General features: G+C 41.6%; 1 protein-coding gene across 1 annotated transcript in view; it reads left to right on the top strand.

The window, feature by feature from the left end:
- The first annotated feature begins 667 nt into the window (after positions 1–667).
- Positions 668–24,791, top strand: part of plppr5a (phospholipid phosphatase related 5a) — a 43,459-nt gene continuing 19,335 nt past the window's right edge. The window contains exons 1-3 of the mRNA XM_021589702.2: positions 668–1,189; positions 16,070–16,202; positions 18,766–19,016. Of these exons, the coding sequence (XP_021445377.2) occupies positions 986–1,189; positions 16,070–16,202; positions 18,766–19,016 (588 nt within the window). The 5' untranslated portion in view covers positions 668–985. The remainder of the gene's footprint in view (positions 1,190–16,069; positions 16,203–18,765; positions 19,017–24,791) is intronic.

The raw sequence follows: 24,791 nt of genomic DNA, 5'->3' as shown, positions 1-24,791 counted from the left end.
AAGAACCTCAGGGGAATGTTCTGTGGTGGTTGTTAAAGATGTTGTGCACAACATTTTAGTGAATTTTAGGAGAACATTTCAAGAATTGTTGTATTATCTGAAAATAAAAAAAAACATTTGATCATGTTATCATCCTAATGTTAGACTCCAGATGACCAGGTGTGTGTGTGTGTGTGTGTGTGTGTGTGTGTGTGTGTGTGTGTGTGTGAAGGACATTCTCCATTCAATTTATTTTGGCTGACAGGATAATTTATCTAAGTCAAAGAACTCATGGCCTGAAATGCACAGTATAGTAGATCATCAACATCAGGACCTTTGGTCTAGCAAAACACTAACAAACACACATTCACATACACATTCACACACACACACACACACACTTGTAGATTACCTAGAGCATATCATAGCCTATTAACATCTGAAGAGCATGAGTCATTGGTGAGGATTTGGCTGCTACTGACCTGTATACTTTTATGATATGCATAAAACATCAAACTGATGTCAAACAATATGTTTTTTTTTTCAAGAATTGTGTTTTTAACCCTTAGCTTATTATTTAGCTCACACATTAACGTTAACAAGTGTTTGGGACTACAATAAACGCAATATTGGCTCATGGTTGGCGCGCGCTGTCCCTCATCATAGCTCGAGGCGGGAGGAGGGCTGCACGCCACGCATATCTCTCGCGCCATCGAGTCCATTCCATTCCACGCGTGCATTTTCTAACCCCCTCCCCTCACTTTTGCGCGGAGCTATTGAGTGGGGTCATGACTGAAAACTCGCCTGTTCACTCAACACAATGTTTTATGGATTATCTTCCCTTGTAGTAACGAGAGATAGATGTGGAAGGAACGCGGAGCGAGACGGAGCACTGCCCGGGTTACAGCAGTAGCTTAAAAACCGGGCGACTGGGGGGTTCCATTCAACCGGGCTTTTCTAATGCCCGTCGTTTTCGTGGGGCTCGGTTCGCTTCACCTCTGTGATCATGCTTTACTTCCAGCTGGTGATCATGGCAGGGACTGTCATGTTGGCTTACTACTTTGAGTACACCGACACTTTCAACGTGCACGTCCAAGGGTTTTTCTGCTATGACAATGCATACACGAAGCCCTACCTTGGACCAGAGGCGTCCAGCGCTGTTCCTCCTGCCATACTCTATGCAGTGGTCTGCGGAGTGCCGTCGCTTCTGGTGAGTTTTGGGAAATGGACAAATGTATGGATAAGTAAGGCATAAGTTAATGGACACACCGATTGTACAGAGATGAACAACACAAATGTCAAACTTTAGGTTACAGCAGTTGCACAGCTATCCCTTTGGAAAGAGGCACTCTAACCTCAATGAGGTTACCTGCTCAATTTTTGTTTTTGCTACGTTGGTAAATAATCGATGGAGATTGGTTGTGCCAGCCATATATTATTGATAAGCCATTCAATATTTCCCTTGCTTTTACACGTCTGATACTGTGGAGCAGTCACTACTGCATCCCTTTGACAGTCCCCATGGATGTATTCAGGTGTTTCATAATTTTGTAATTAATAAATAGATGTCTTTCTTCAAGCTGCTGATGCCTGACAATGGCGAACTCACCATGCAGCCAAATAGAACCACGAGGTATAATGTCACGTTTAACGTAGTCTTACAGGTGCTGTACTCTACTTGTATGGGGTTAGGCTTAAACAACAGCTAGATAGATGCATTGGGTTACAAGAAAACATAACAATTTGTGATTATTAATGGAATTATTTTTCATTATGGGTACTTCCATTTGCCAAACCTACTTAGTTTATTTATGCAAAACAGCCAAAACCTGTCTGTGAATTGTTATTAATACTTCTCTCTTCTCGGCTGTCAAGGTATGGTCCATTTGTCGAGATGTCGTCATCTTTAGTGGTCCTCAGAGGCTGTTAGTCTGCAGTGATGTTACAGCAAAATGCATTCATTCAAATGTCATTCATTGTAGTCCTGCTACCATTTTTAACTTCTGACATGGGAAATCATTAACAGTAAGAACACGCCTCAGGCTGCAACATGTTTCTCAAGGAGTCTGTATGGGTGGGTGTATCTGTGTGCTTGTGTGTCCTCCTAGACTAAACAGCCTACACTCTTAGAAAAAAAGGTTCCAAAGGGGTTCCTCGACTGTCTCCATAGGAGAACCCTTTTGGGTTCCATGTAGAATCCTCTTTGGGAATTGTTCTATATTGAACCCAAAAGCATTCTACCTGGAACCAAAAAGGTTCTACTTGGAAACAAAAAGAGTTCTTCAAAGGGTTCTCCTATGGGGACAGCCAAAGAACCATTTTAGGTTCTAGATGGCACCTTTTTTTCTAAGAGTGTATAATACAAATGTAGTAACAGAACTCTGAATTTATGATCGACTGAGTCAGGGCAGGCCTCGCCTCCACCATCCCAAACTGAGTAAGTAACCGCTGCTATCCAACCTTCTCATTGCCATCCATTTCCCCAGAGTTGTTACCTTTGAGACTGGAGGTAAGATAGTGAGAGAAAAAATTCTAGCAATACCAACGTAGGACAAGTTTTTATTGCAGATAGATAGGGAACAGCTAGGAGGATCATTCAAAAATACATTTTACTCAGCTGCTCTAAGCTGCTCTAGAGAGCTAGATTAAAAAGCCTGACTTGACACCTCAGTGTAGTATTGCAGATGTTGACTAGCTAGTGAGAGCTAGCCATGCTTGTTCAGTGACCTCACCTTTGTTTTGAGACCTGAAGTACTGCCATGGTTTAGTAGGCTACCACGTGTCAGTAGCTTTGTGGGTTTTACGTATTGTTGGGAATGCAAATCCTTTTCAACCATGCGCCCAAAGGCGTATAGGTCTGAGGACCTTTGAGTTGAGTACAGAAATCCTTGGCTCTGTCAGTTCCTGGGCTGTACAGGGATGGATTCCATTTTATCCTTAGATGGGGTAAATATCTTACACAGTCCAACCCCCAAATCCTAGGAAGATTAGAATCAGAAACATCCACTGAAGTCTCTCACCGGCTTAGCCTTGCCCTAGAGTTCGCTGGACCTCCCTTATGGCCCTATATCATGTTGAGGGGGAATTTGTGATGAGCGAGATATTGACGGACCCAGCTATCAATAAAAGAGTAGCAGCAGAAGCATCACCATCGAGACACACGCGTGCGCGTTTGCACGAACGCACATACACACACACACACACACACACACACACACACACACACACACACACACACACACACACACACACACACACACACACACACACACACACACACACACAAGACAATTGAAACACTGACTTCTCAAGCTAAATCAAAGAAGGTGGCACAGTTTTCCGCTGTGCTGTCTTTAAATCAAATCAAAATGTATTTGCCGCATGCACAGGATACAGCAGGTGTAAACAGTACAGTGAAATGCTTACTTGCAAGCTCTTCCTCAACAATGCAGTATTCCTTGTGGAATTGACAAGAGAGCAGGAACAGACTGGCACCCAGGCTAGGATGAGCTAGCTTTATACAGTATCTATGTTGTCAAGATTAGGGATGTTGTGGTGACTGTATTACCGCCAAACCAGCGGTCACCAGTTATGACCCTTTAGTCACGGTAATTAGGCTTCTCCAAGCTCTGATGCTGGTCATTAGTAGCCTACCAAACTTTCTAACTGCCTGGTAATCAGCACTCTATTGTCCCTCTAATCACTCTGACATCAATGCAAATGTAATCGGAAATCTAATCAAACACTTCATGAGAGCCCATGAGCTCATGTTGCGCAACATTTCTATAGGCTATGCAGTTGCGTGAGAAAACAGAGTGACGGCCTTTACTAAAAACAGGAGGATCCCATCAGCTTTCTATAGGCTAGGCATATTATATGTATTTCTCAACTTTCCTAATATTAAGCAAATGTATTATATTTACAACTGGAGTATAGCCTACCTGGCTGACATGAAAAGGAACCACGTGAAAAACGTTCTCCATCCTCTATTTAAGTGCATAGATGACATGTATTTTTTCCCACTGCCCTTGTTTTGAGACAGGTGCATCATAATGGTCCATTCTAAGTCAAAACAAATTTCACACTTATTATTTTGTATATGTAAAGACAAGATTAAATCAAGAATAGTCTGATGGGTGACAATATTAGCCTATCACTTGGGAATTATATATAATCACTTGTGATTGATGCCCAGCATAAGAAACAATGCCTTTTTTGCTACTTTTTCTAATCATAGTTGCACCCCTCATGTAGCCTAGCCCATAGGCCTATATGTTTTGATACGGTTTGTATCACAACTAAAGTAGCCAAAAAACGTCTTAAAATTAAGCACATTAATCCGCTTTACAATGGGTGTAGATCCTAACTGACATACATAAGCAGTGCGTGAGTTTCAAGTTTGGAAAAGATAATTTTCACCATAAAAATGCACCTTTATAATAAAAGCATTACATGCATAATTGCATTTGCAGTCATTTTTGATAATGGTGTTTTCTGCTAATGGAACATTCGTGCTGATAGCCAACTACCAGGTGCGCATTGCTGCACTTATAATGTGAAGAAATAGCCTAATAGTTGGTCAACATTTTAAGCTAAACGTTCTCATCTGTTGCGTCAGCCACATTGCGTAAAAAATCTAGCGCATCCCACAACTGTCCCAGACTATGTTTGGAATATTTATTTCTCACACAGAATAGAATAGGTAGGCTTTTGTACTATGGGGGATAGTAGATTGACATAGGCTAGTGCTTTTGCTGTTCGTTATGTCTACTCATCTTCTTGGATGACGAAAAGTAAATGTGGACAGTTCTTCCAATATCGTCAATATGTACCTTGGAATTGGATAAGGATGTGCGCAGTTGCATCCTCGACGTATCTGTCTTCACTTGTAGCCTGTGAGAAAGACCCAATCACATGACGGAGAGCCATGTGAGAGGTGATTCTGAGTGCTTAGCACTCTGAGAAGGGCACAACGGCCACTGGCCGCAAAAGGCATGGATTTTTTAGGGTGCGTTATGGCCACACAAGGGGATGCCGCTGTGAAATGTTAGGCATTATCAAGAGCTTGTCAAATTGTGAATGAGTGACTGATGTAGTGTGTACAGCCCGCATGAAAAACAAAGCAGAGCTCCTTCCTTTCAAGAAACATTTTTCAAATCATCATTAGAGTCGCATAATGCAGTCTTTCAATGTATTAAAAATCAAAACACATAGCCCAACATTTGTAGTAGGGATGCACGATATATCGGTAAGCATGTCGGAATCGGAAGATATTAGCTAAAAATGGCCCAATGTCTAATTTAACGCCAATAAGCAAAACCGATGTCAAGCTGACGTACCTACCTATATAACGTAGGTAGATGATTAATGACGCCAGGGAAAATATAGCGCTACACGTACAACACAGCTGTGGGGATCGAGCAGTCAACAAGTTCGAGCAGTCATTTGAAAGAGTAAGAACATTTCAGCGAGACAACTAAAAGGCAAAATCCATTATCACAAAGATAATGGAATGTATTTCCCTTGACAATCAACCGTTCTCTGTCGTGGATGATGTTGGCTTTCGCCGACTGGTCGAGCACCTCAAGCCCCAGTACACACTACCAAGTAGGCGCTATTTTTCAGATGTTGTGCTACCGGAGTTACACAGTATTGTTGAAATGCACATCCATGAGCTACTTGCTATGGGCGTCACTGCTATTAGCTTCACGACTGACATATGGACCTGTGATGTCAGCCCCATGAGCATACTGAGTCTGACAACACAGTGGGTCGATTTTGTACTTAGGAAAGCTGTATTGCACGCTTAAGAATGTGCTGGTTCTCATACCGCTGCTGCCATTTCAATGGCATTTGAGAACATGTTTGAAACCTGGAGACATGAACACACTCCTAGCTCCATTTCGAACAACTGACTGGAGAAATAATCTCATCAACTGCATCTGCAGCAGACGTGATACCCTCTGTCATGGCACTGAAACACCTGCTCAACAAAACTGCCGACACAGACCATGGGGTTAACTTAAAAGTACTCTACTAGACGCTGTGAACAAGCGATTCGGTGGCATTCTCTCTGAGCCTCTTTACTGTGTCGCCACCATGCTTGATGCTAGGAACAATACCCGCTACTTCGATGCAGACAAGAAACAGGGTTTATGTGAAATGTTACAGACACAGCTGGACAAGATGGAAATGGACACAGTGACCATGCGCACCGAGGAAGAGAGGCCACGGACAGACAGAGCTGAAACTTCACTGCTTGACATGTATGATGGAATCCTGGTTGAGAATGAAACGACTGAACAAATGAACAATGAAACAGCACAGCAAGTAAGTGAAAGAAATAGGTTTTGATTATGTTTTACTGGTAATGGGGACATGCCTAAATGCCAACAAAATAACTTTTTGGTCAGTGTGTGTGTGTGTGTATGTGTGTGTGTGTGTGTGTGTGTGTGTGTGTGTGTGTGTGTGTGTGTGTGTGTGTGTGTGTGTTTCAACTATTTATCTGTACTAGAAGGCCTAAAAGGCCGCGAAACATTTTTATATTGGGTATCATTATCAGTTTTTTGGACAAGGAAAATATCGGTTATCGGTATCGGCCAAAAATGTCATATCGGTGCATCCCTAGTTTGTAGAACAACTAAAGTTACATTAATAACTCTAAATTAAGCATATAGGAGTACCTATTTCTTTATTAACTGCTCAACACAGAATAGCCGTATGTGCGCACTCCCTCATTGTTTGGAGAAAATATTATATTCAGCTTTGTTCAATTCTATTCTTCATACTATAAAATAATGCCACGGAATTCTAAGCAAATCTTGTCCGCTAAAGATTTGCTAAATTAACTAGTGTAGGCCACAGCCATTTGGCATAGCCAGGTCAGGACCTAACATGAGGACAACTCAGAGTATGCTATTCTGTTCTTCTGAAATAGACTACATTCTCTTCATATCATGCTTCTTTAGACCTGTCTAAAATAAATAATGGATTTATTGTAAAGGTGTAGGCTATATGACATGGATTTATTAGACTTTTTAAAATGTAGATGTTCCAAAGGTCTGTATCAGTGGCGTGTTGGAAGCCAGGAGATGCTAAATGTGTTTATGTTAATTAATGGTCAATTACCCTGAGACTGACAGTTATTTGCTTGACAATCACCGGCTGATGAAATTTCGTGACCGCCACAGCCCTAGTCAAGACTTCTATTTTTGACAACACATGTTAGTAATGTGTACATTGCTAATTTGATGCAGGAAAATTACTGCACTGGGCTGTATCAGGGTCACCCAGAGTGTTTCTTGGTAGTCTTAAACAAATCTACTTTGAAATGGAAGTATACACCTCACATACATGTTATGGACTTAAACAAAAGAAAACACCTGTACCATGTCAGATATACAGTTGAAATGTATTACATTTTGAGTTTGCAACCCAATATTATACTTAATATACATCACAGAAGACTGAAATAGAACAAAAGCATTATAATTTTTTTTTAAAGTAATGTTTAGTAATGAAGAAATTTGGAAAAATATTAATAACATTCTACCCATGAGGACCACTAGTGGGCGATTTGGTCATTTGAATGCAGGAAAGGTCTACGATCCTACATATATATATAGCCTCAAAACATGGTTAAAACTATAATTTTGATACAATGGATGGTCAGTCCTTGCATCCATAGCTCGGTAAATGAATTTGAGAGGGGTTACATTTCTCCAGCCCCATCACTCAGCTTTATACCGAAATTCAAAAATCTGCATAAAAACATTTCCCCACTTCACTGCAGAGATGTTTCCATCAAATTGACTTTTTGTGGATAAAAATACAAAAGTTAAATTGGTTTCCGTCGCATTTTCCACTCTACTGATGATTTTGTGACAAACTGTTGCGTTAAATAGCAAATGTGCCCACACTGGTCTTGGTACGTGTGCTCTGCCAACAGCTTGCAGACACAGTGAGGATAGGCTAGCCTACATGATGAGATTATTATAGACAAGAGCAAGATTATTTTTATTTGTCAAATGGCAGCCAAGCATCAATCATCATGTCACCAGAATAAGACTCTTGATATTTATTGGAAAGGAGCATCAAGCTCATCACTGTGCACATTCACCACCCTGTGAAGTTCATCATAATTTATTTAATATGTAGCCTAATAAACTGCATACTTTCCCCAAGTCGTAGTGGGAAGACCACACAACATGTCATCGCGTGACTGCAACTTTACTACAATATAATGGTTATTATATCAGTATTTGCGCATAAAGGCATTTCCACTGCCATTTCTCACATTATTAATTTTACAGACACAAAAACATTCCACCTTGTCCAGCGTATTTTGTTTTGTCAAAATTTGGAAACTTAACCGATAAAGGCCTGTCGTGACATTTTGTTATCCAACATGTACTTAAACTCGCATAAAAATGTTGGATGGAAACTTTGTTTTCATACCATGACATACATTGCATTAATGTTCATGGGAAAGGACACATTAGCTCTATACATTGTGCACTGCTATTAGACATTGCCTTAACCAGGAACTCATTCTCTCTCCATGTCCATTAGAGTAAGTCTACATTGATTTTAAACCGCCCATATAAAACACATGAACACGTCCATGCATTCACACACACAAGTATAGACACAATAATTTGGACACACTTTTTACTCCCCTTGGTTGTTGGACAACAACGCCCTTTTTTCTTCTGATGGATGATTTCATTAAAACCGGAACTATGTGACCTGTCATTAGTAGTACAGTCACCACACGTAAAACGATCTCGCTTTTCCCTTCAGCTTTACTTATGTCTTTTAAAGCACTTCTGGCCCCTGCGATTGGATGTCAGGATGCTTAATGATAACACTGTTTGAGATCTAGGCCACTTTTTAATCCATAGTGCTGTTTTGTGAGATGTTCCACTCAACGCCGGGCTTTAAAAGAGATCATGAATAATTTCATTCCAGGAGGTAGACTTGGTGTGATTTTCACACGTGAGTTAGGGGGAGTTCTCGCTCTCTAATCTCAAAACTGTTAAAGAGTGAGTTTGGTTCATTGGTAGTCACATAATTTTATTAAGTGGATATGTTTATTTGTGATTCGTGGAATGGATCAGCTATCTTTCTCCATAATTCTCCAAGGCATTAGATATTTATTTATTAATATAGTCATTCATTTTTTTCATTTAAAAAAAAATCTTAGCAGTTGTATGCAGATTTGTCTTTCAGGCTTTCATGTCACTGTTCTGCTGCTTTGTTCAGTTCTTCAATGTCTTCACAAGTTACAAAATATACTGGTTAAGTTATACAGCAGTTGAGGATATTCCAAAATGTAAAGTTGTCCAACATGTCCTCTGTGCAGTATCATGCTAGCACATAATTTTAGTCTAGCTCTGATTGTCCAGTCCAGCTCCCATTGACCACTAGCCGCACAGTTTGAGTAACCTCTAACTAATAATCACCTCATTTCAATTTCACTTGACGCTTTAAATGAGCAGTGTAAACTGCAAAGTTTAAAGTAAACTATGACGTACACGCAGAACCCTGCTGATCCCTTTTCATTTGGATGAGATGGATGATGAGATTAATGTTTCACCCAATCAAATGTGTATTTGTGACCGACCGCCTCGATTCGGTCTTATGTAGCAAAATATGATTATTATTTTTTTTTACATTGGATAAAAGTAGACTCAGAGCTACGAAATGGTATATCCTACACTACAGTTTAGGAACAATGGGAAAGTTATTCTGCTTTGAAACTTGTAACCCCGCTTGAATGTTTTGGTACACCTACTGGAGAGCTCTTCTTTGTCTAAACCCATTCAGCATCATTCACAGCCTCTTAAGCCTTAGCCCCACCCATCTCTTTATGGATTCACATGCGAGGAGGCCATGTGGTAAACACACTATATCAAATAAGTTTATTGTCACACGCACAGGATACAGGTGTTGTTTTATTTAACCTTTATTTAACTAGGAAAGTCAGTTAAGAACAAATTTTTATTTACAATGACAGCCTAGGAACAGTGGGTTAACGGCCTTGTTCAGGGGCAGAACGACAGATTTTTACCTTGTCAGCTCGGGGATTCAATCTAGCAACCTTTTGGTTACTGGCCCAACGTTCTAACCACTAGGCTACTTGCCGCCCCAAAACAGTACAGTGAAGTGGTTACTGGCCCAACGTTCTAACCACTAGGCTACCTGCCGCCCCAAAACAGAACAGTGAAGTGGTTACTGGCCCAACGTTCTAACCACTAGGCTCCCTGCCGCCCCAAAACAGAACAGTGAAGTGGTTACTGGCCCAACGTTCTAACCACTAGGCTCCCTGCCGCCCCAAAACAGAACAGTGAAGTGGTTACTGGCCCAACGTTCTAACCACTAGGCTACCTGCCGCCCCAAAACAGAACAGTGAAGTGGTTACTGGCCCAACGTTCTAACCACTAGGCTACTTGCCGCCCCATAACAGTACAGGGAAGTGGTTACTGGCCCAACGTTCTAACCACTAGGCTACCTGCCGCCCCAAAACAGAACAGTGAAGTGGTTACTGGCCCAACGTTCTAACCACTAGGCTCCCTGCCGCCCCAAAACAGAACAGTGAAGTGGTTACTGGCCCAACGTTCTAACCACTAGGCTCCCTGCCGCCCCAAAACAGAACAGTGAAGTGGTTACTGGCCCAACGTTCTAACCACTAGGCTCCCTGCCGCCCCAAAACAGAACAGTGAAGTGGTTACTGGCCCAACGTTCTAACCACTAGGCTCCCTGCCGCCCCAAAACAGAACAGTGAAGTGGTTACTGGCCCAACGTTCTAACCACTAGGCTCCCTGCCGCCCCAAAACAGAACAGTGAAGTGGTTACTGGCCCAACGTTCTAACCACTAGGCTCCCTGCCGCCCCAAAACAGAACAGTGAAGTGGTTACTGGCCCAACGTTCTAACCACTAGGCTCCCTGCCGCCCCAAAACAGAACAGTGAAGTGGTTACTGGCCCAACGTTCTAACCACTAGGCTCCCTGCCGCCCCATAACAGAACAGTGAAGTGGTTACTGGCCCAACGTTCTAACCACTAGGCTCCCTGCCGCCCCAAAACAGAACAGTGAAGTGGTTACTTGCCCAACGTTCTAACCACTAGGCTCCCTGCCGCCCCATAACAGAACAGTGAAGTGGTTACTGGCCCAACGTTCTAACCACTAGGCTCCCTGCCGCCCCAAAACAGAACAGTGAATTGGTTACTGGCCCAACGTTCTAACCACTAGGCTCCCTGCCGCCCCAAAACAGAACAGTGAAGTGGTTACTTGCCCAACGTTCTAACCACTAGGCTCCCTGCCGCCCCAAAACAGAACAGTGAAGTGGTTACTGGCCCAACGTTCTAACCACTAGGCTCCCTGCCGCCCCAAAACAGAACAGTGAAGTGGTTACTGGCCCAACGTTCTAACCACTAGGCTCCCTGCCGCCCCAAAACAGAACAGTGAAGTGGTTACTTGCCCAACGTTCTAACCACTAGGCTCCCTGCCGCCCCAAAACAGAACAGTGAAGTGGTTACTGGCCCAACGTTCTAACCACTAGGCTCCCTGCCGCCCCATAACAGAACAGTGAAGTGGTTACTTGCATAGTAGTAATATCAAAAACAGAAATATTTTATCATTATTAGACGCTTACCTGACACACTTGTCTAAATTGATGGGTCACGTGAAGGAAATGTCACCCCCCAAGCCACATCTAGCTAAGTGGATGGGTCACTATTGTCTAGACATGTACACATGTTCATGAAATAAAATAGATAGCCGTAATCACCCTCAGACACACCTGGTTAATTTGATGGATTATGTAATAATCTGGCCGAAGTGGAGTCTTTTGTTTAGACATGTAGCTAGCTAGCTAAACAATTAACCGGCATAATCCCAACTCATACTACTACCAATACAAACATTGTCATAGCTGTAATATGAATCTTCAGGTAGCTAAAGCTAATAAACTAGGTTCAATGTTAGCTAGCTAACATTAGGCTATAACTAGCAATGCAAATGGTTTTCTGATTTGAATAATATTACTGAATCATACACATAAGGTTTGCTAGCTAACTAACAGTACACTTTAACTTGCAATAAAAACAGCTTTTTGACCAAAGTAGAAACTTATATCTGAAAATGTAGCTAGACTCTTACCCATATACATGGATGAACGCTTCACAATTTAACTCCATTTTGTTTGCAGCTATATCTTGTTTGGCCAGCGTTGTGTCAAGTCACTCCGGTTCACACTGACACTTGTGCAGAAAGTAGCCCATCACTTTTTTCAACTGATTTGTTGATAGCACCTGCTAAATACAGGGCATCAATGTTGTTGAGAAAAGTAGCAAAACTTTTGTAGTTCTCGATGGCTAACGTTATATCTTTCAAAAACAGTGCTTTAGAAAGGACTGTCAACACATACTGAACAGCTCACGTTATAGACAGAAGCATGCTACATGGCAGACAAATCCAAACTCATCTCCGAGCATGTCCAGCCCATTCCGTGGCTAAATCAACTAATTTAACAAGTGTATGCTTATTGATCATGAAAGCATATGTCCCCTAAGCGGGATTTGGTTAGGAGCCCCCCCCCCCCTCCCAGAAAAACAACAACAACATTTTAGTGGCTCCCCTCTTCACGATGGAGAGAAACATTTAAGTTTTAAAGTACATTTCCTGCAATTCTACACATTTTGGGGTGTAGAGAATGTGTTACTGTTTTAAAACAAGTTTTCATGCCATGTGGTGGAAAGAAATCTTTGCAGTTTAAAGCAATTCTACACATTATGTCATGATTTATGTCATTTTAATATAATATCTGAGTGAGAGTGACAAACAAAATCAATGGCGGGCCCTGGAGGTCTGGGCCCCTGGGCACGTGCCCTGCGTGCTCTGTCGTTATTTGGCCAAGAATAAAATAATTGCCCACTGTAGTCCTTGTAAAGCGGCCAGAGGAACAGTCCCACTCATCAGGGTTATACTGTTTGACATTTATGGGCCAAAGATGACATGATTGCTATTATTAGTGAGCAGTGAGTAAGGCTCGGGCTCGATCTTGTTCACAGTACAGGACCAGGGAATAGGGGATGGGTTTGCAGTGAGACGTGAATACACTGCACAGGGTTTAGGCCCCTGTGCTCTGCGAAGAGAAAGGGGGGAGCATATTAGAGTTTAATTAATGACTATTAATAACTTCCTTTATGAACAGTCGTTTATATGTTTTTATTGAAAAGACAGGTGACTTGTCATGAAGCAGATTGGCCAACACTTGTCTTATTTACAGTAGGTTTCTAAAGCCTAAATAATGAGTGCTCTACAACATTAAAAGAAAAGTGGGAATAGATGAAATTGATGGTTTGTTCATGGAAAGCAAGTCTAAGGCTACTCTGGGCACATCATGTCCAAAGGCTTGATTCAAGTAGGCTGACCGTCACATTCAATGGTTTCCTTCATATAATTTTTTTATCAGCTGATATTAGTCGTCACCGTGTTTTGAACGGCTTCTCAATGGATTGGGGGCTTGGACTATTTGATAGAGATTTCTTTTTCACATTCTTTGTCTTTGTCTTTGTCTTTGTCTTTCTCTCTCTGTCTCTCTGTCTGTCTGTCTGTCTGTCTGTCTGTCTGTCTGTCTGTCTGTCTGTCTGTCTGTCTGTCTGTCTGTCTGTCTGTCTGTCTGTCTGTCTGTCTGTCTGTCTCTCACTCTCTCTCTCACTCTCTGAGCCAGTCAGGTGTTTGTTTGTAATTAGCACAACAGGAAGTGAGCTGGTGAGTCCACAGTGTTCTATATCTATCAGCGAGTGTCTGTTGTGCGGCGCACATGAGGTGATGAAGTTACACCTGTATGCAATTCAATACTAAATGTTTGCCATCAGATATCTTATGACTTTCTGCCAGAAGTCAAAGAGCTCTGGATGAGTTCTGTATAGTTGTCATTTTTTCCCTGTGCTTCCTACTAGAGTATTTTTCCTCCTCTGTTCTTCTCACCTCTGCTCCGTGTATACATGCTGCTCTTCCTTCAGAAAACATGAAAACATGCATCACAACTTTGTTCATTTGCACAATTTATTTAGTTTACTTTTACTTGTAAATGTCCACACTCACTGAAAATGACATTCAGTAGCTACTAGAAATACTTGTATAACTTTATGATCTGGATTTGCCTCTCTTTGCAATTCGGTTTCGCTCGTTAGCATTTATGTGATTTCACTATTAGTTTGTGCAAATTTTATTAGCATTCTGGTTATAGAGGCCCAATGGGCTTTACTTGTATTTTTAGCGCCCTCTTGTGTGCTATGCCGGTAATACCGTAAATCCCGGGATGAGAAAAGGATGGTATGACGATATGAAAATCTGGATACCGCCCAATCCTAGAAACAACGTTGATTCAACCAGTGGGTCTTTCTCGTTCTCTCTCCCACTTTCTCTCACTGGAATGTGAGGTCCAGCTGCAAAGAGTGCCAGTAGTAGAGAGAGAGAGAGAGATGGTCCCACTGATTTCTCATTGTAACGTCAGCTGCACTAATGCCTACTGTGCTGTACTTTGAAGACACCCTGGTTTGAGTGGAAAGCTGTGTCACATGTTGTGGTCGAGTTCACAAGTTCGAACAGTCACTCCATGTGCTTTTTCACACGGTTACAAGAACAGAGACATGGGCGATAATGGAGCGGAAATCTGTTCGCACAAGGTCACACTGTCACAAGGAGAAACAGGGTGGCTAGAGAGAAGAATGCACAAAAAGAATACGGGTTTGTTGGTGCTCCACAGCAGGCCTACCTATGAGAAGGGCCTAATGTTATGTTATGCATTGGGCTGAAGTGCTAATGGGTTAAAAGATATATCTGATCCAAATTTGATCAAAGAGATAATGTTGCATTTATTAATAAGTAGATGTATTGATGATGACAGATCAGAAGGGAAGAGTAAAGGTAGCTGAAGCAACTTCTTTGAAGAAGACAGGAATGCTCAAACAGTTTTATGCACAATTGATTTCATGAACTTGCCAAACCTTTGACATTTAACTATGGAAAAGTTCTAGAACAAGACTATATAATTGAAAGTGACAAAGTTAGGATGGCACACTCAAAATCATCAGACAGAAAATAAATAATGAAAAGTGATCTGGCTTCATTCCAGATGGAAACAAAGGAAGTTATTACTGGATTTCTGTCCGTTTTTTTGTGTGCTTCAGAACTGTGCCATTATGACTTGTAAAATGAATGTTAACAACTTACAAAGTCCTGAACATCTAAGTATTTAGAAGGCATAGGCCCAGTTGGCATACTTTTCTGGTGTGATTTCGTCGTGATTCTGTTTTTGATTGTTCCATACTCAATAGATCTGGTAAGGATAGTGTCTAGAGTCTAGGGACACTAGGGAGAGAGAACAGAACCCATTTTTGACTAAGAGATGTGCTGTTACAGAAGGTTATGAACATGTCTGCTCTCTCTGCTGCATTATGAATGGTCAAACTGGTCTAGACTGCAGCTTTACTGTTCCACACTCTTAAAGCTGATGGCTTAAGTCACAAACCTATCATGATTGCCAACCACCCGTGTCACACACAATGGTTTAACGTTCTACCACCACAAAATGTTTAGTTGCCTGTTTCAGGATATGATTGCACACATCAACTAGGAATCTGCACAGTTCATTGTGTCTTTTCCAGAAAGCGCCTATCAGTGTTTCAACCCATTGACCTCTGGCGATTGAGCTAAACGGGCCAATCAAGGCCAACAGCTGTAGTGGAACACTGGCATTACAGCTGAACTGAATCAGAACCCAAATCAACTCCATTGTTCATTGGTGCAGTATTCTTCCGCCTTAGGTTTATATACTGGACTCTATTCTTGGTTGCAGCGAGACAACAAGAATAGGTCTTAATTTGTGCCTTCAAGGGAATATTTGGTTCAACTGGTACAAAGGCATCGCTATATCAGAGAAATGTCCCGAAAATCAGCTGCATTTGTTAGCATAACGGACCATGATTTGAATGAATGGCATTTTCTGCAAAAAAAGGTCACAATATTCAGATCCTGTTATCAGTGATTAGAGTCTATCTCTCTCTCTCCCTGTATGTTAGATCACAGCCATAGAGTCGTTGTTGTTTCTGCTCCAGTATGTGTCAGAGGACCTGGACAATCGGGAGAAGATCATTGTCATGGGAGACTGCTGTTACCTCAACCCTCTGGTGCGCAGGACATTCCGCTTCCTGGGTACGTATTTTGGCAGTAACCTACCTCCATACCATTTGCCGAATGCTTACTGTCCCCATGTAAAATGGCTGCCCTAACTCATGATGTGGTAGCAAGGACCTTGGGTGCAATATATTTTCAAAGGTCTGCAATTCAAATTAAACAACGATTGTTGGTATAAGTGGTGAACAGGAAAGGTCTGACCTAAAATAAGATAAGTGATGCATAGCTATATTTAATGCTGCTAGTAAAATACAATGTAGAAACATCTTCTAAGCTATCATCAGTGTCAACAAAGTTGAACCTATCCTATGTCTGGCTGCAGTCAACAGTAAACGTGAATGGAATGTTTGTCTTTGCCGTGGGCTTGCTTGAAGCAATGCTCTGTTGTGTTTACCCTTGCTGAATGAAAATAAATTACCAAACGCTCTAGAAATGACATGTAGAAATGACACGGAGTGGAATTGATTGGATAAAATCAGTTTGAGTAGCTGTACTATGGTGACTGTCGACTGTCGACTGTCGCCGACTAAAATAGATTTTGGTCGAGCAAGAGGAACCCTGTTCTTTCAACCAGTCGATTGTTTGAAATGTTTCAACTTATTTTTTCCATATGTAGACAGACAGTGTTTGAATAAAATCAACTACATATGCACTGAGATTGTCTGATGCTTTAAGCATACTGTTTGATTAAATAATTAAAACACAAAAAATGACTCAAGAAAGAGCCTGATGACAGCGAGAGCCTGTGTGACTGGCACACGTTGTCTCTCTCTCCTCCCTCCTGCAGTGAAAAGGCACCATTTAGTTCCTTACTTGTTTCTGACTGAAAAGCTCTGTTACTAAAATGCCTCAAGAAAAATTAGGGTATAGGAGCAAGCGTTGTGAGAGTATTATGTGTGACAAACAGTTGCTGTTAGATTTGAATAATATATTTTTTTCAGACCATTTTTAACATTGTAAACAACACACACATTTATTTAGTATCAGAGTCTGTTCGAACAAAAAAAAAAAAAAAAATAAAGCAGTCTAAAAACAGTTGCAAGCATTCATGAATTGCGGTTTATTTATTGTTTAGGCTAATTATTCATGCTCCTTTTATTATTTAATTTTATAACTAAAATGCTTGATTGCATTTCAAAGTATGAATGTCTCATATGCTGTGTGATGGCATGAACAAATTAATGATTGGTTGACTGATACAGTAGCTTATTTATTGAAATATAGGCGTAAGTAGGTTATGATATTAAGACTTAACACGTCTACAGCTCTATGGTGGTTATACAAGGCTACTATATAAAACCTACTAATGATAATGATGATCATAATAATAATTGAAATAATAACAATAAGGAGGGTATAGGAGCTGCGTGCATAGACAGTAGGGGGGCTGCGTGCATAGACAGTAGGGGGGCTGCGTGCATAGACAGTAGGGGGGCTGCGTGCATAGACAGTAGGGGGGCTGCGTGCATAGACAGTAGGGGGGCTGCGTGCATAGACAGTAGGGGGGCTGCGTGCATAGACAGTAGGGGGGCTGCGTGCATAGACAGTAGGGGGGCTGCGTGCATAGACAGTAGGGGGGCTGCGTGCATAGACAGTAGGGGGGCTGCGTGCATAGGCTGAGACAGACGCAAATCAGACAGGTATCTTGTGCACCATGCAACACAAAAAAAGATTGCGACTACTCGACTTAATAAATCTCGGTCGACCAACAGCCTATCGACCAAACAATCGTGGAGTCAGCCCTAAAATGAACAGTAGTGCTATGTTTTACCAGAGGATGCTGGTGGGAGGAGCTGTAGGAGGATGGGAATAGAGTCAAACATGTGGATTCCATATGTTTGATGTGTTTGTTACTGTTTTTATTCCATTCCTAATGAGCCCATCCTCATATAGCTCCTCCTACCAGCCTCCTCTGGTTTTTGCAGTGACTGTGAGACTCTGAGTATTTCCTCAGAGAGACCCTGTAGTCTTGGCCAGTGGCAACTTATAGGACAGGAAGCACATTTCCAGTGTAACCCTCTGGGCTTAAGTGTGTCCAACCTGATTTTCTTGCTATGGCAGGCTTAGAAGTAAATGTGTCAGACCTAGTAGTAAATGGAAAACCACTACCGTCCTGTCTTGTTCTTACCACTCATTTAGAGATTTTAAAGGTCTTTGGGTAATTAAGTTAAATAGATTCTCAGCTCAATGACTAGTAGTTTGTCATCTCACTTTTGAGAATAATCAGAAACTGTAGTCAAGCATTTAGCAATTGTTTGTTTATTTTCTCTGGATTAGTGTTGCAACATCAACGCATCAAAGGACACATTCAAGGTGAAGGACTATAGTCTAGACAAGATAATTACATGGTGCTCATCAGTAGTCTGTGACTCATAAGACATAGTGGTTGATCACTCTGTCTCTTCACTTCCTCACCTCTGACCTTTTGTTGATGTCCTCATCAATCTCCCTCTTTCTGCCCCTCCTTTCTCTCTCTCTCTCCCGCCTTTGACTCTCTTTCTCTCGCTATCTCTAACCCCGTTCTTTCTCACTCTCGCTCTCGCTCTCTCTCGCTTTCTCTATTTCTCCCCTCCCTCTCCAGGTGTGTACGCTTTTGGCCTTTTCTCCACTGACATATTTGTGAACGCGGGCCAAGTGGTGACGGGGAACCTGTCCCCCCACTTCCTGACGGTGTGTAAGCCCAACTACACAGCCCTGGGCTGCGTGCAGACTGCCCGCTTCGTCAACCAACAGGGGGCGTGCACGGGCAACGAGGACGACATCATGCACGCCCGCAAATCCTTCCCCTCCAAAGAGGCGGCGCTCAGTGTCTATGCCGCACTCTACACAGCGGTAAATCAGGGATGCAATTTGGAGAAGTGACCATTTTTGTTTGTTTGTTATTAGGGATGATGTATGATGGTATTATTACACCACAGTTTGCTATTATACAGTACATAGTGTGAAGTGGGGGATGTCACGCTAACTATATGTTTCTCATCCTGCAGACTACGCCAAATGTACTACTAAAGACAGTTTGTAGCCAATCTACACCGGCTCTCAATCTACACTGAGCACTGCATCCAGGACCTATATAATAGGCGGTGTCAGAGGAAAGCTTATAAATTGTCAGAGACACCAGTCACCCAAGTTATAGACTGTTTTCTCTGCTACCACACGGCAAGCGGTACCGGAGTGCCAAGTCTAGGACCAAAAGGCTCCTCAACAGCTTCTATCCCCAAGCCATTAGCCGGCTGAACAATTCATAAAAATCACCACCGGACAATTTACATTAGCCTCATTATTATTATTCTAGTTGTTACTTTTTATTATTACTTTTTATTTTATTCTAGTTGGTAAATATTTTCTTCTTCTTTAACTGCATTGTTTGTTAAGGGATTGTAAGTCAGCGTTTCACAGTAAAGTCTACACTTGTTGTATTTGGCGCATGTGGCAAATAACATTTGATTTGATTTGTTTAAAGGGGCTATTATACATAGTTAATTTCTATTGGTGGTCCTACTTCAGTAGCTTGATGTTGACTCTGCTGGTACCTCTAACATTTGATAATAGAAAATGTCCCCTGATTTGACCAAAGCGAGGTCATTGCTATCAAATTCTGAATGGATTTCAGAATGTTAATGTTTGCCTATTAATTTGATGTTAATGAGACTGAGAAGTTTCATTGGAAAGATGTTTGGCTTGACTACTTTTTGAACAGCTAAATTATATTCATTTAAAGGGAGATCTGAGTAGACCGTTGCGCAATATCTCTATGGTGACTACCTGTTTAGTACAGATTTAGAACCTAATTGTATCCAGTTGTTGTTCAGAAAGGTAGGCCCATGGCTTTTTACCCCGGGCCTACATTGTACTGCTGCTATGATATTGAATGAAAGGTTGGATGTAGGCTGAGCAGAATGCTCTGCTTGGATTCTGCTCTGCTCAGAATGCCCTGTTGATGTTTTGAGGGGTTGCTGCTGTTGTTGATGTCGCTGGTATTGAGCGCTTTGATTAAATTAGTTCTTATTGAAGAGCTTCCTGTCTGAAGACGGTGGGAGAAGGATGCTGCAAAATCAGCAGCATCACCACCCGGTCCTCTTCTGTGCTCCCTCATTTCCAAATTCAGCTCAAGTGGCGAGTTTTCTAAGTTTTGGATGTTTCTAAGGAGGAGAAGAAATGGAAATGGATTGTATGTGAAGTCTGAGGGTAGAGGCTAGACACAGCTGTTTGGTGGGCATGCTTTTCAGAAACGATAACAGTTAATGATAATGGAACCTTGGAGATTAGTGGAAAATGGTCTGATCTGTGTGGCTCAGTTGGTAAGAGTATGGCAATGGTGGCACTAGCAGACTAACATCAAGGTTTCAGGTTTATTTTCCGCAGGAATCACAGCCACACACTTAGCAAAAATGCATGCCCTCACTGTACTGTAAGTTGCTTGGGAAGTGTCATATTTAACTAGTCTCAGTTGGATAGACATGTTACTGTAGTGTTGCCACAATATATACAGTGCATTCGGAAAGTATTTTTCCACATTCTGTTACGTTACGGCTTTATTATCAAATCTATACACAGTACCCCATAATGACAAAGCGAAAACAGGTTTTTTAAATAAACATACCTTATTTATAGGGATGCACGATATATCGGTGAACATATCGGAATCGGCCGATATTAGCTAAAATGCCAACATCGGGATCGGCCCGATGCTTAGTTTAAAGCCTATGTGCAAAACCGATATACCTATATAACGTATGTACATGAAGTAATGATGCCACATATATTGTTGCGCTACACGTGCAACACAGCATTCCTAACCTAGCCCACAATATCTGCTGTGTGGATCGAGCAGTCAACAAGTCGAGCAGTCAGTTGAAGGAGTAAGCAAATTTCAGCGAGACAACTCAATGGCAAATCCATTAATGCCAAGATAATGGAATTCATCGCCCTTGACAATCAACCGTTCTCTGTCGTGGGTGATGTTGGCTTTTGCGACTGGTCGAGCACCGGTACTCACTATCAAGTGCGCTATTTTTCAGATGTTGCCTTACCGGAGTTACACAGTAATAGCGTCACTGCAATTAGCTTCACGACATACTGCCGTTTGGGTCTTTGCGTGTCAAAATATACACGTCAAATAACACTATTTGACAATAACACTATTTGACACGTTAAATAAGCTTTTAATTTAACATGTAAAATATCACAGTTCTATTATAGAATGTTGTGTGTTCTGAATTTGCACGTGGAAGCCAAGCGCCACCACTACTATCAGTAGCACTGTCAAAGCTGTACAAAAAAAGTCTACAAACTAGCAAACACTGGCCACGAACGATGTGTTTACAATACCGCGTTAGTAATAAAGCATTATTTGTTTGACCGCAACTTCTAGGGTAGCTAGCTAGCGTTAGCTTGGTACCTAGCTAGCACCAATTACAACCAGCCTGAAAACAATAACCAGTAGAAACTGCAGTCATGCTCATTATTCTTAGCAATGATTTAGGAAGTATTAGCTAGGTAGCCACTTGTGGTTCGCATATTGAAATTGAACTTCAGTTCATGACAATAAATAGCTAGCTGGCTACTTAACCCTTTTGCCCAAAGCTAACGTAAGCAGCCAGCTAGCTTCATCTGGCTAGTGAGGCTCGACCAGACCGTGTTATGTGTTGTGAAGCTAGCCACAATAAGGATTAGGCACAATAGTGGAATTTGCAGTTTTCCTTCAAAATTAAGGTACCTCTTTGAAAGTGATGCAGAAGTTTACAATTGGTGGAATCATGCCATATTTAGACTAGATCATTTTAAACAAGGTTTACAATGTGAAGCAGTGAAATGGGGTATCAGTCTACTCGGTGACACTCACATAACACAACTGTGAAGAGTTACGCAAATATTAGAGTTGTAGCTCTTATCACTGGACTGTGACTGTGAAATCAGCTCCCCAGTCAGCCTATGGTGTGTATTGACATTCATATTGCACTGTACAGCTTTACCTAAGGATTTGGGATCAATGAAATGAGATATCAGTCTACTCAATACCCAAGCTATTTTTTCCCAACGTCCTCCACAGAGTTATCATACTCCAAAACATCCATGCAGAGTCCCACAATAAGAGCTACTACGAGCAATCGGGGGAGAAGAGTCTTGGTCAGGGAGGTCACGTTGTAGCTCTTATTGTGGGACTCTGAATCAACTGTGAATTGAGCCACATTTATTGTCAACCTATGTGTATTGAACACTATTCCTGAGGAAAAACAATACTGTGTGGATATTTTGGAGTCTGATAACTCTGTGGAGGACGTTGGGAAAGAAATAGCTTGGCTATTGAGTAGACTGATATCCCATGTTCTCTGGGTGTCACGGAGTAGACTGATACGCCATGTCATTAATCCACAATCCATAGGAAAGGCTGTACAGTGAAATAAGTATGCCCCCAATGCAATTCTAAAGTCTAATACAGCAAGTGTGATTTCAACAGATTTTTGTCAAATTAACAAATGATTGTCTTTTGTTGATTTTATAACAACATTCCAACCTCGTTTAGCATGATCTATTCAATTATGGCATAATTCTACTATTTGTATTCATTTTTTAAATTTATTTTTATGACCAGCACTGTTTGTGCGCTAGACGACTTTACCAGCATCATAGCATACGTATCGATGAATCGTTGTGACATATGAAATACGAGTGATAGTGTAATCAATGTGTAAAAACTACGTAAAATGTCATATTCAGGTCCAGATTGGTCAACAAGCTTATATTATACATCAAATAGTGTAATTTGACACATATCTTTTTGACACACAAAGACCCAAACGGCATTCCACAGAAATCCTGGTTGAGTATGAAATGACTGAACAAATGAACAACGAAACAGCACAGTAAGTAAGTGAAAGAAATAGGTTTTGATTATGTTTTACTGGTAATGGGGACATGCCTAAATGCCAACAAAATAACTTTTTGGTCAGTGTGGTGTGTGTCCAACCTTTATTTATCTAGGCAAGTCAGTTAAGAACAAATTCTTATTTACAATGACGGCCTACCGCGGCCAAACCCAGACAACGGTGGGCCAATTCCGCGCCGCCCTATGGGACTCCCAATCACGGCCGGATGTGATACAGCATGGATTGGAACCAGGGACTGTAGTGTCGCCTCTTGCACTGAAATACAGTGCCTTAGACCGCTGCGTCCATGTGTGTGTGTTAACTATTTAATTGTACTAGAATGCTTAAAAGGCCGTTAAAATGTTAAATATCGGTTATCGGTATCGGTATTTTGGCAAGGAAAATATCGGATATCGGTATCGGCCAAAAATGTCATATCGGTGCATCACTGCTTATTTACATAGGTATTCAGACCCTTTGCTATGAGACTTGAAATTGAGCTGAGGTGCATCCTGTTTCCTCTGATCATCCTTGAGGTGTTTCTACAACTTGATTGGAGTCCACCTGTGGTAAATTCAATTGATTGGACATGATTTTGAAAGGCACACCCCTGTTTATATAAGGTCTCACAGTTGACAGTGCACATCAGAGCAAAAACCAAGCCATGGGGTTGAAGGAATTGTCCGTAGAGCTCCGAGACAGGAGTCTTTCGAGGCACAGATCTGGGGAAGGGTACCAAAACATTTCTGCAGCATTGAAGTTCCCCAAGAACACAGTGGCCTCCATCATTCTTAAATGGAAGAAGTTTGGAACCACCAAGACTGTTCCTAGAGCTGGCCGCCCGGCCAAACTGAGCAATCGGGGGAGAAGAGTCTTGGTCAGGGAGGTCACCAAGAATCCGATGGTCACTCTGAGAAGGACAACCATCTCTGCAGCACTCCACCAAAGGTCTTTATGGTAGAGTGGCCAGACGGAAGCCACTCCTAAGTAAAAGGCACATGACAGCCCTGTTGAAGTTTGCTAAAAGGCGCCTAAACAATTCTCAGACCATGAGAAACAAGATTCTCTGGTCTGATGAAACCAAGATTGAACTGTTTGGCCTGAATGCCAGATGAGTGGCTGATGTGTCCAGAACAACATTGGAATGCCTAGAAGACAGTATTTCTATTCGCTTACTTATTTCCAATGTTATCGCTAGAGTCGTGCTGGTTGCTAAAGGAGCAAAGGACTGGAGGTGAGCTGGAAGAGCAGAAACAATGACGCAGGAAGTTGTTTCCAAATGTTTCTGGAGCAAAAGTTTCCTCTCATCTCCAACTAAATTGAAACTGCAAAATCATTTAAAATGTAAATGTAATTAACCTTTAGTGGCAGATTCAGCAATAGTACCTTTCTTTCAGCAAATGAACTACAGAGACAATGGGCTTGTTCGACATTGCAGCCGGCATTGCAAGTCAGAACTGACTGATCAACAAATCACCTTGCTTCGTTAATAACTACTATTATTTGTAGGTCAGTCACAATTTATCCACAATGCATCACTGATTTGAGGATCTTGAACGCGACCAATTATCTTGTATTTGAAAATTATAAGCCCTCCCAAAAATGTGATGAACTCTTAATAATTCATGCTCATTGCAAATTACCCTTAAGCATCTCCCCCTTACACACTGTTGTGTCTCTTTGGCTATGCCAGATTAAGTGATATGACTTGCTATTCCATAAAATTATTTCTCTGTAA

Source organism: Oncorhynchus mykiss, chromosome 28 (assembly GCF_013265735.2).
Source record: "Oncorhynchus mykiss isolate Arlee chromosome 28, USDA_OmykA_1.1, whole genome shotgun sequence".
Lineage (NCBI taxonomy): Eukaryota > Metazoa > Chordata > Actinopteri > Salmoniformes > Salmonidae > Oncorhynchus > Oncorhynchus mykiss.
The sequence above is the reverse complement of the archived record's forward strand: the minus strand, read 5'-3'. Positions and strand labels throughout refer to the sequence as shown.